General features: G+C 44.2%; 1 protein-coding gene across 1 annotated transcript in view; it reads left to right on the top strand.

Annotated features, from left to right (window-relative positions):
* The window catches only part of BFSP2 (beaded filament structural protein 2), a 63,619-nt gene that overhangs the window by 20,344 nt on the left and 30,727 nt on the right, over positions 1-12,548 (top strand). Inside the window, exon 2 of the mRNA XM_077491523.1 lies at positions 7,086-7,168. Coding sequence (XP_077347649.1) covers positions 7,086-7,168 — 83 coding nt within the window. The remainder of the gene's footprint in view (positions 1-7,085; positions 7,169-12,548) is intronic.

Genomic DNA, 12,548 nt, shown 5'->3' with positions numbered 1-12,548 from the left:
CTACAAGCTACACGTGCCTCATCTAGGACGATTGTGACATTGGTTGTCCAGATCTTCCGACAGGCTCAGAGTGGAGGGCTTGGCTCCTTTGGAGGTAGTGACAATTCACTTGACCAGGAGTGTGTCTACATCTTAGGCATCTTGGTGGCATGTGGTTCCCAATGTAATCTGTAGAGTGGACTTGTGGCCCTCAATCAATACATTTATGTCTCATTATTGTGTAGAGTCTGCTTCTTTATCCTCTGTTTATTTTGGCTTGAAGGTCCTGTCTCTTGACGGTATAAATTAATGCCTTTGGTTCAGCATTGCCCACCCATAGGGTGTATGGCTAGTTAGTTCCCATACGTATGCTGCCATGGAGTCTGTCAGGGAAACTGAAAATTTCCTATCAAATACTTACCATAATTTTCCTTTCCTGATGGACTCCATGGCAGCAGGAGTTCCCTCCCAGTGTCATGAGTAAGCTAGTTACGGAATGGCTCTGAACAAAAATTTATGGGAGTGGGGTCCTATAGGAGTTGAGAAGAGGCGGGGTTTACCCATATGTGTGCTGCCATGGAGTCCACCAGGAAAGGAAAATTACAGTAGGTATTTGATAGGAAGTTTTACATTTAAATTTTTTTTTAATTCAACTGTATTTTAATTTTCTCTTTTTCCAGTAGACACAGAAATATTTTCCATACAAAAGATAATAAAATAATACAAAAAGATACATGTTCAACCCAACAACCCCCACCCCGATTTTCAGTTTCCTTAAACAATACTTACCCTGTTTTATATTTTTGGTTGTAACATGGTAAAATGTATAAGCCCTTGTACACACGGTCGGACATTCCGACAACAAAATACGCCGGATTTTGACTGAAACTGGTGCTGCATACACACGGTCGGACAAAGTTGTCGGAAAATCCGACCGTTCATAACGTGATGACTTTATTTTGTTACGACGGGACTACTTTCAGGCTAGTAGACAATAGCTTTGGTCTAGGAATTTGATCTGAGCAGAAATTCAGAAAACCTTCCTGACTTGCAGATTTGCAAGTCTCTCATGGACCTCAGTACAGGCAAAGGGGTCCTTAAAGCTGAAACCAGCAAATGGTACAGTTTTCAAAAGAAGCAGCATCTCTATTAGCAACAGTAGCCTAAGTGGCCCTTTTGATGCTTTCCCAGGCTCTCTGAGAGTTCCTCGTCCTCAGGTTCCCCAGGCTTAGTCACAGAACCTTTACATCACACAACCTCCCCATTCTGAAGCCTGGGGAGCTCACACAATCCACCCTAAATATTTACACTGGTGGTTAGTGCAGTGCTCCCTTACACTTGTGATCAGTGGAAAGAGTGCCCATTTACTGGTAAAAAAAAATAACTGGAGTCAGACAACAGTGTTTGCAGGCAACAGTGAAGCAAGGTAGAGGTTGAAGTTGGCGTTTTGGTCAGGATTGGATAATTAAGGAAATTCATCATACAATACCATCACAGAGGCATCCCAAATGTATTCTGCAGCTGGGAATGGCTCTAAAAACAAAGCCAACATCACTAAGAAACTATCTGTTTTAAAATATATATATTATACAGTACATAATGTTATTGAACCTTAGAGTGTGCTGTATCTAGAGCCAAAACTTTTTTGGACAACTTTTGGAAGGGATATCAACTCTGTCAATGTTTTATTGCTTTTTGTGTCCCCAAGAAAACCCTCCAAAAAGAAATAAAGGGGAAGGCTTTCAAAAGAGAATGCTTGTTTTGGTGACAACTGTCTTAAGCCTGGTACACATGATGAGATTATTGGACAAATGACCGTCCGTTCCATATCGAAAATTAAGAGGTTACTAAACTATGAAAATTCTTTAATGTTCTCCCCAATAGAACAAAGAGTGCAAAAAAAGTTAGAGATTTTAACCCTTGCTACTCTATCTAAAAACAAAAATGTAAAGCAATATGAAATCTGTCACTGCAGGAGCAGATCCAGAAATCCTGATCTCTGTATTGCTCTGGGTCAATGAAGAAGCAAGCGCTTCAGTATGTCAGGAAAGCAACCAGAATTTTTAGATGGTGAGGCCAACAATAAACTTTCTCATGAAAAAATATTGAATATTGTTCCTTCATGTGTTTATTTCAGGCAGTGAGGGTGTCTAAGCCCTTGTACACACGGTCGGACTTTCCGACAACCAAATCCGTCGTATTTTGTCTGTCGGATTTTGTCTGACGGATTTTGTCCGAAACTGTTGCATACACACGGTCGGACAAAGTTGTCGGAATGTCCGATCGTTCAGATTGTGATGACGTTATTTCGTTACAATGGGACTACGTTCAGGCTAGTAGCCAATAGCTTTGGTGTAGGAATTTGATCTGAGCATGCATGGCACTTTGTCCGATGGGAATTCTCTACACATGATCGGACAAGGTCCGATCGGATCATGTTGTCGGAAAATTTTACCGACAAGTTGGAAAACTTGGTATGTCGGATACTCCGACGGAAACAGTCCGATGGAGACCACACACAGTCGGATTATCCGACAAAACGGTCCGATCGTACACATTTCGTCGGAATCTCCGACCGTGCGCACAAGGGCTAACAGTTTGGGTTTTTAGAGACTATCAAAGTTCTGTTAGGACTCCACATGTAATTTTAAATGTAATCTTTTACAATTGTACATGTAATAAGTTTAATGTAGATTAAGTAGAGCTAGAATACGGTACAGCAAATATGTTTGTTGGTGGGATTTTCTTTCTCATTGGGGGATTTCCTCTCTCGTCTAAATATAGGGACACCCAAAGCAGGTGTCCGTATTGGGTTTGCTCTCTCCTTCTGTTCTGATAATAACTGACATATTTTGGATTTTTCCTGTTCCACTTCTACTTTATCTTCTAACAACAGTGAAGAGATTTGGACAGAGGCACCAGAAAAACAATTGAAAGAGTGTTTCAGGTGCAACACACACCGGACTCCGAAACTTCCCATTTTAAAAGTGTAGCGCCCACCACACTTAGGTGGGTGCTAAATAGGTTTAGATAGGATCAGTGGCGTAACTAGAACCTTCAGGGCCCCGATGCAAGAAACCATGAAGGGCCCCCCTGAACCCCAGCCAGGGCCCTTCCCTCCGAGTCCGGCGGCGGAACTCCAGGGCGTGGTCACAGGTATGACCTTTGTGAGCCCTGTAGTTCCACCACTGGTATCAGTCGTTTTTTTTTTTATTATTTTTTATTTATTTTTTTAGGTGCCCAATTGGGGGACTGTCCCTAGGCAGGATGGGGTCCCCGTCCCCAGAAGAGATGAGGTCCTTTTCTCCAGGGCAGATGAAGTTACTGCCCCCAAGTGAGGAGGGGTCCCTGTCCCCAGGGGAGGTAGGGGTCCCTGTCCCCACTTGAGAAGGGGTCCCGGTCCCCAGGGGGAGATGGAGGGGGTATGTAATGGTGTGTGGTGGATGGGGTCCTCTCACTCACCATGACCAAGCTGTAGGCCGCGCACTCATCCATGTTGGCCTGAGCTCCATCCAGTGTGCTGGACAAGCGATCAGAATATCTCCCAGAAAGACCTTTCATCATCTGTGTATGACGGGGGAGGAGGGGGGCTGGCAGACAAGCCTGCAGTGTCCTCCGGGGGGCTCTCATAGGGCTGCACTGCATCTGTGTGCTTAAAGTTTGTTTACCAGGGAGAAGTATGCAGTACAGTGTGGGCCGGACTCAGGGGGGGGCGGGACTCAGAACAGACATCGGACTGAGTGGCAATGAGTGGCAATGCATGGAGCAGGAGAGGGGTACTCTGAGGAGCCGGCCGAGGACACAGGTCATGCGGGGAATGCACAACTAAAGAGCAGCCATATGTAGAGGGGGCTGCATGGGCCCCCTGCATCACAGGGCCCGGTTGCGGTCGCACCTGCTGCACCCCCTATAGTTACGCCCCTGGATAGGATAAGTGTTAGGTAAATTTAACCAGGACCTTGCACTTTTAGGCCTGGTTGTCTGTTTTTGGGAGAGGGAAGTGACAGAGTAGAGGGAGGTGTGCCCACCTACACTCTGACCCAGAAAGATCCCTCTGTACCTTCCATTGGAAATGTTCTGGAAGGGAGGTGGACTTGGGACTGGGGTGCAGGCAGGTTGTATGGAGAGCCCTGGAGCAATCAATAAATTGCATTGTCAGGGGCAGGACTCGCATATAAGCTGGGGTCACATGCTTCTGTGGGGTGCATGGGAGGAGTTGGAAGCAAAGAAGCAGCAGAAATGTAGCGAACAGGAGCAGGCTTGAAGGTCTGGGGGTTCAGAGACCCCAGCGCTGGATAGCAGGAACAGACTTGAAGGCCTGAGGGTCACAACCACATCCATCATGTAATCTGCAAGAGTGGACCGGGCATCCCAGCCTGGGATGTTACCCGACCATGCGGAGGAAGAAATAGCTGCAAAGAGGACAGAGTAAACTGGGATCGACCTTCTGTGGCAATCATGGACTGTCGATGGGAGAGAGCAAAAGGAGTGCAACCCAGCAGTACTTATCCGTCAAGGACTTTCCTGAACTGACGCCAGGAGGATTGCAGGAGTCAAGATAGGCAGGTGAGGCCTGGGGCTTCTAACATCCACATACCACAATGTCTTTCAGAGGGGCATTGGTCAGTTCACTACAGGAAAGGACATGGGGACAGAAATAGAAAACAGAGTGTTCGAGGCAACTCATATTCTCTAACCACTATGTAACATCCTTCAAGAAAGTAATAAAAGTTTTCTAAAGTTATCATGGACTGTCTGCTGTTTATGGAATTCATGCAGGAGTGGAACAGCTGAGCAAGTTAACAGAAAGGTATGAACACACCCAGAAGCTCCCAAGGGAGTAGTGCGCTACAAAAATGATAAAAGGTTTAATTTTGCTCCCACTTTAAATATTGTTTTACAAAATATGACAGGGCCCAGTAATGTGATGTTCTTCCTTTAAGCCAATTATGGTTTGTGTGGCCCTATTACATTACACAGGTAAGCATGGTTAAAGAGGAAGTAAACCCTGATGAGTTTACTTCCTCTTTCATTCCCTGCAAAGGCAAAGCATAATGGACTACTATGCATCGCATAGTAGCCCATTATGTGTCACTTACCTGACACAGAAGCCAGCGAAGTCGCCGCTGTCCCCTGTAGTCCGCCGCATCCATCTTGTTGGTGGGGTCTCGCAGCTCCGCCACTGTCATTCGGCGAAGCCGCGATGACGTCACTCCCGCGCATGCGCACGGGAGCCGACACGCGCAGCAGCTCCGTCGCTGAGAATGCCGCGCTCAGTGCGCCTGCGCGCCGCTGTCTACGGCGCATGCGCCGTAGACAGCGGTGCCTGTTTTTGGGAAAATATCTCCTAAACCATATAGGTTTAGGAGATATTGCTTGGACCTACAGGTAAGCCTTAATCTAGGGTTACCTGTAGGTCAAAGTGGTTTGTAAGGGCAGTTAAGAATTTGCCTCCTGGGCAAATATAAATAAGAAATGTTTGGGTAGTGGCCTGTTTACACCTCAATCCCAGCACAGCAACTGTCATTGACTTTAGCTCCTGCCCTATTGAGGTCCATATGTAGGATCTATCTATCTATCTGTCTATCTATCGGTGTATATATATATACTTGCTTCTTTTTTCTTCCCCCCTTCCACAATCTGGTCCTACTAACACCCTTAATGCTATCTTTCTGACTCTTTTCTTAATATCTACCTTCCTGTCCTGATTTTTCCCCACTGCACCACTTCACAGCACGGTACAATCATGGCATCTTTTGTTTCCTTCTCCAACCTATCTGTCTCATTTCTTACCCTTTTATATTCAAGTCCTGTTGGCTTTGATTCCCTCTTCCACAATCCAGTTTCAGTGTCTACTGTTTCTCCTCTCCTGTACAATCTGATCTTGAAAAAGAAAACAGTTCTTCATCGTCTACGTCCCTTCCACTACCATACAGTCTTGGTGCCTTTGATTTTCAGTTTGCTTTAGTGCAATTATTGCACTTATTTATTATAAAAATATAAGGGTTAAAATAATTTGTGTTCTGATCTATAAGGCTGCTCCTTTAAAAAGAAAACATTTCCAATGTTTTGCTTTGCTGCTCAGCCTGCCATTGCACAACTAACAAAACTGTGAAATCTGTTTTTCTCATTTGTTAAAGCGGTTGTATACCCTCAGGAAAAAAAATAAAAATAAAAAACCTGTAAGGCAAAAATCATAGTATGAACTGCATACTAGCTCATTATGAAATACTTACCTTAGAATGAGGTCCCCGTATTGAAGGCCAGTCCGCGCCGAGGGAGTTGACATTTTGCTCTCAGCGTGTTTTCCGGGTTTGCGGCTCCGGCACTGTGAGTGGCCGAAGCCGCGATGGCGTTATTCCCGGGCTTGCGTACAGGAGATTTCTTCCCGGCAAGGTCTGGCAGAGTCTGCCGAACCTTCAGTCGGGCATTCACAGCGCATGCGCCGCTGACGTCAGAGGCTGCATGAAAAGACCTGTAGGTAAAAAAATTAAAAAATGGGTACACAACCACTTTAAAAAAAGCTGAATGGAAAAAAAAAAAATTGATGTTGATTTTATTTAGCATTTTAACAGTTCATAAAGTACTTAATCGTTTTCATTACATTGACAACCCTCCTTTATTAGCATCTATATAGTATATGAAAAAGGTGTACAGCAATAAAACATGTTCTTTAAAGCAGCAGCCGCCATTCACAAGCCTGACCAATAATTGGAGTGCACCTTACTTAGCCCACAGAACACATTTCTTACAATAATAGTCTAGTTTCTTATGTTTGTCCTCCAGGGTGAAATTTCTCAGGCATCTTCTGTCTTGCCCAATCCATATATACCTATAAAAAAGCAGCAGAGATCGAGCCAGGTTAGAACAAGTGAACTGTAATTTTGGTCACGGAGATACCTTGAGTCAATGCATCTAGAGACAATGCATACTCTACCAGTTGTGGATATATATAAAGCTCTACACACACACACACACACACACACACACACACACACACACACACACACAAACTTTAAAAATATATGTATAGGATAGGTCCATGTCCATGTTGAAATTCAGGGAAATTCATTTTAGTCACCTTTTTAGTTTTCTTGTTTTTACAGGTCGGTGATGCAGTATTGGAAAATGCCCGACTTATGCTGCAGACAGAAAATATACAAGCATGTGCAGAAGACTTTAAAGAAAGGTATCACAATTATGGCAGAAGACATATACTAATGAAATGCTACATGCAATGAAACACTTGCATAGGAAAGTTTAAACTACAGGGTTCATCTGTTGCAAAACCATAGAGTACTACTGAAGAATGATTCAGTGTCGTTGACGTTGATTTATTAAAGGTATATAGGCACTTTGCAAGGGAATATTTATTAAGACTAATGAATGAGGTGAAGCTCTGCTGACTTCCATCTTCCAATTATGTACAAGCAAAATTATTGCATTTTATATTTATTTATTTTTCCATGTGGGTGGTTTGATATTCTTTGCAAAGTACAATTTCACCACACTTATTAACCACTTGCCTACTGAGTACTTTCAGCCCTTCCTGCCCAGGCCAATTTTCAGCTTTCAGTGCTGTCGTGCTTTGAATGACAATTGTGTAGTCATGCAACACAGACTAAAAAATAATTAAGAAATTCGATTTTTTACAGTTTTTATTGTTTATGTTTTATAACAGAAAGTAAAACAGGGCCATCTTACCCTGCAGTGATTGCTCTCAGCATAAACACAAGGGCACACATAGCTCCATTACTGTCAGTGCTCCAGGCTTCAGCACGACCTCGATCTTGTACTTGGCCCGGTCTGTAATTTAATGGTCTGGTTCTGCTTGATATTCTGCCCGTCCGCCTTAAAATAGACCAGACTGTCACTGGGCTGGATTTAAAGGAGACCGCAATCTTCATCGGGGTTGAGATCTCCCCCATGTCTACACAAGACACTGACAGTCGGGCGGAGGAAGGAGGAGGAGGGATTGAGTGCTTCCTATGGGACCAGCACAGAGGATGGAGGACAAAGAACGGATCAGACATTCAATGGCAGCCGGGCAATCCGCTTTTTTTGGGCAATCTAATCCTCTGTGATTGTAGCATTCATATCCCATCTTCGGAAGCAGTGGCGGCTGGTGCTCAAAATTTTTTTGGGGGCGCAAAAAAAACGGACAAATTCTGGAAATAAAAACAATCGCAGCCACTGTGCCCATCAATTGCAGCCACTGTGCCATCAAACGCAGCCACTGTGCCCATCAAACACAGCCACTGTGCCCATCAAATGCTGCCACTGTGTCCCATCAAATGCTGCCACTGTGCCCATCAAATGCTGCCACTGTGCCCAAATAGTGCCACTGTGCCCATCAAAAGTTGCCACTGTGACACCCCCTCCCGCACGCCGTCTGCCCGGCACTTACTCTGTCTCGGTTGCAGGTCAGGCAGGGTCTCCTCTCCTCCTCCTGATAGGCGTCCAATTGCAGTGCCTGTTCTTTCAGCCAATCAGGTGACGGGTAACAGATCCATGCACCTGATTGACGGAGAGGCAGTTCAGTGTTAGAAAAGCAAATATTCATTTGATTTTCTAACACACCTGGGTGGACTGCGAGCACAATGCTTTGCGCTCGCAGTTCACCTTTTTTGAAGCCTATTAGAGCCTATGGCTCTAATCAAGTGCTTAAAAAAACAACCCTGCCACTGGAATTCAAGGGGTGGCGGCGGCCATGGATAGAATCATGCAATGCATGAATCTATCCATTATACACAGAGGGGGTGGCTGGAGAGAGGGGGCGGCACACGTGCGCCCTTAATGGGGAGGGAGAGGAGAGGAGACCGATCTCCTCCCGGCATACAGATCACAGGAGAGCCCACAGATCCCACTGTACACTCATCTACAGGATTCAGGGCTGTCAGTGTTTCAGAACTATCATCAGTCACTCTGAAATGTATTCAGGAGCAACTGTTAGAGGAGGATGTATGAGCAGTATTTGGGATCAGTATATTGTATATCAGTATATATGATCAATATATTGTATATGATCAATATATTGTATATGATCAGTATATATGGGCAGGAAGAGGAGGACATGTGATGGAGGAGATGAAACTGGAGGAGGACATGGGATGGAAGGGATTGGACTGGAGGGGGCTGATGACATGGGATGAGGGAGATGGGACTGGAAGAGGATGATGACATGGGATGGGGGAGATGGGACTGGAAGAGGAGGACATAGGATGGAGGAGATGAGACTAGAGGAGGAGGACATAGGATGGAGGAGATGGGACTGGAGGAGGTGGACATTGAATGGAGGAGATGGGGCTGGAGGAGATAGAATAGAATGGAGGAGATGGGGCTGGAGAAGGAGGAGATGGGATGGAGGAGATAAGACTGGAGGTGGAAGACATGGGAGGGAGGGGATGGAACTGGAGGAGGGCAACAACATAGGATGGAGGTGATGGGACTGGAGGAGGATGATGGAAATGGAACTATAGGAGGAGGACATAGAATGGAGAAAATGGGACAGGAGGAGGACATAGGATGGAAAAGATGGGACTGGAATAGGAGGAGGAGGACATAGGATGGAAAAGATGGGACTGGGGTAGGGGGAGAAGGGCATGGGATGGAGGAGATGGGACTGGAGCAGGACATGGGATGGAGGAGATGGGACTGGAGGAGGAGGAGAACATGGGATAGAGGAGATGGGATGGAGTAGATGGGACTGGAGGAGGACATAGGATGGAGTAGATGAGGAGATAATGGGATTGGAGGAGGAGGACATAGGATGGAGGAGATGGGGCTGGAGGACATGGGATGGAGAGGAAGGAACTGGAGGGGGGGGGGGACATGGGATGGGGAGATGGGACTGGAAGCGAAAGAGGACATGGGATGGAGGAGATGGGATTGGAAGAAGGGGGATGGGACTAGAGGAGGAGGACATGGGATGGAGAATACAATAAGCTGTAAGAGTGTTAAAATAAAATTGGGTACACTAAAGGACTGGGACAGCCAGTGGGTGAGCCCTGGGGAATGTTGGTGGTCAGGCCTAGGGGGCCCAGACCTAAAACTGTGTAAGGGGCCCCAAAATTTCTGATGGCTGCCCTGCCAAACGCAGCTCTGTGAATGTAAACAACACAGAGCTGTATTCAATGACAGGGGACCTCGTTGTTTGTTCCTGCCCAGTGTCATTAGTACAGTGACAGTGGATATTATTAGCACTGGTCACTGTATTTATGTCACTGGTCATGTCAGTGGTAGTTAATTAGTTCACTGCAGCATCAGTTAGTGTCAGATTGCCAGCCACACTATCACAGTCCCATTATAAGTCGCTGGTTGCCGCCATTACTAGTATAAAAAAAATTTAGCAGAATATACAGTGCCTTGTGAAAGTATTCGGCCCCCTTGAACTTTTCAACCTTTTGCCACATTTCAGGCTTCAAACATAAAGATATAAAATTTTAATTTTTTGTGAAGAATCACCAACAAGTGGGACACAATTGTGAAGTGGAACGAAATCTATTGGATATTTTAATCTTTTTTAGCAAATAAAAAACTGAAAAGTGGTGCGTGCAAAATTATTCGGCCCCTTTACTTTCATACTCACTCCAGAAGTTCAGCAAGGATCTCTGAATGATCCAATGTTGTCCTAAATGACTGATGGTGATAAATAGAATCCACCTGTGTGTAATCAAGTCTCTGTATAAATGCACCTGCTCTGTGATAGTCTCAGGGTTCTGTTGAAAGCGCAGTGAGCATCATGAAGACCAAGGAACACACCAGGCAGGTCCGTAATACTGTTGTGGAGAAGTTTAAAGCCGGATTTGGATACAAAAAGATTTCCCAAGCTTTAAACATCCCAAGGAGCACTGTGCAAGCAATCATTTTGAAATGGAAGGAGTATCAGACCACTGCAAATCTACCAAGACCTGGCCGTCCCTCTAAACTTTCAGCTCAGACAAGGAGAAGACTGATCAGAGATGCAGCCAAGAGGCCCATGATCACTCTAGATGAACTGCAGAGAACTACAGCTGAGGTGGGAGAGTCTGTCCATAGGACAACAATCAGTCGTACACTGCACAAATCTGGCCTTTATGGAAGAGTGGCAAGAAGAAAGCCATTTCTCAAAGATATCCATAAAAAGTCTCGTCTAAAGTTTGCCACAAGCCACCTGGGAGACACACCAAACATGTGGAAGAAGGTGCTCTGGTCAGATGAAACCAAAATCAAACTTTTTGCCCACAATGCAAAACAATATGTTTGGTGTAAAAGCAACACAGCTCATCACCCTCAACACACCATCCCCGTTGTCAAACATGGTGGTGGCAGCATCATGGTTTGGGCCTGCTTTTCTTCAGCAGGGACAGGGAAGATGGTTAAAATTGAGGGGAAGATGGATGCAGCCAAATATAGGACCATTCTGGATGAAAACCTGTTGGAGTCTGCAAAAGACCTGAAACTGGGATGGAGATTTATCTTCCAACAAGACAATGATCCCAAACATACAGCAAAATCTACAAAGGAATGGTTCACAAATAAACGTATTCAGGTGTTAAAATGGCCAAGTCAAAGTCCAAACCTGAATCCAATCGAGAATCTGTGGAAAGAGCTGAAAACTGCTGTTCACAAACGCTCTCCATCCAACCTCACTGAGCTCGAGCTGTTTTGCAAGGAAGAATGGGCAAGAATTTCAGTCTCTCCATCTGCAAAACTGATAGAGACATACCCCAAGCGACTTGCAGCTGTAATCGCAGCAAAAGGTGGCTCTACAAAGTATTAACGCAAGGGGGCCGAATAATTTTGCACGCCCCACTTTTCATTTTTTTATTAGTTAAAAAAGTTTCAAAAATCCAATAGATTTCGTTCCACTTCACAATTGTGTCCCACTTGTTGGTGATTCTTCACAAAAAATTAAATTTTTATATCTTTATATTTGAAGCCTGAAATGTGGCAAAAGGTTGAAAAGTTCAAGGGGGTTGAATACTTTCGCAAGGCACTGTATTTTGGCCCAAATGTATTAAGAGATTAGATTTTTTTAAACTTTTTTATGGGATATGTTTTATAGCAGAAAGAAAAATTATTGTTATTTTTTTTTTCTAAATTGTCGGTCTTTTTTCGTTTATATGATAAAAAATAAAAAAAAGAAGGAGATCAAATACCACAAAAAAAAAAGCTGTTTGTGTGAACAAAAATTATATAAATTATTATAAAATATTATTTCATTTGGGTACAGCCTTGCATGACTGTGCAATTGCCAAAATAGCGCAATGGCCTGGCCATGAAGGGGGTAAAAGCCTCCAGAGCTGAAGTGGTTAAAAAGTAATAAAGATTTAATTTTAATTATCAATATATTTCTCCGTAATAAAATCACAGAGAGACATAAACAACATTTCAGTAATCATTTCTTTCACATGATCACAGTTATGCATGCTTTTGCAAATAAGTTAATATGTTTAGGAAAAAAAAAAAACTATCAAGAAGATATTTTTACACTCTTAGGAAAGAAACAGAAAAAACATTATTCCTTCTTGGCCTCTTGAGCTGAGAAACAAGACGATATTTATCTAAGGAAAAGAGGCCTACTGTTG

Source organism: Lithobates pipiens, unplaced genomic scaffold (assembly GCF_037356315.1).
Source record: "Lithobates pipiens isolate NorthernLeopardFrog02 unplaced genomic scaffold, aLitPip1_a1.2 Scaffold_19, whole genome shotgun sequence".
Classification (NCBI taxonomy): domain Eukaryota; kingdom Metazoa; phylum Chordata; class Amphibia; order Anura; family Ranidae; genus Lithobates; species Lithobates pipiens.
The sequence above is the reverse complement of the archived record's forward strand: the minus strand, read 5'-3'. Positions and strand labels throughout refer to the sequence as shown.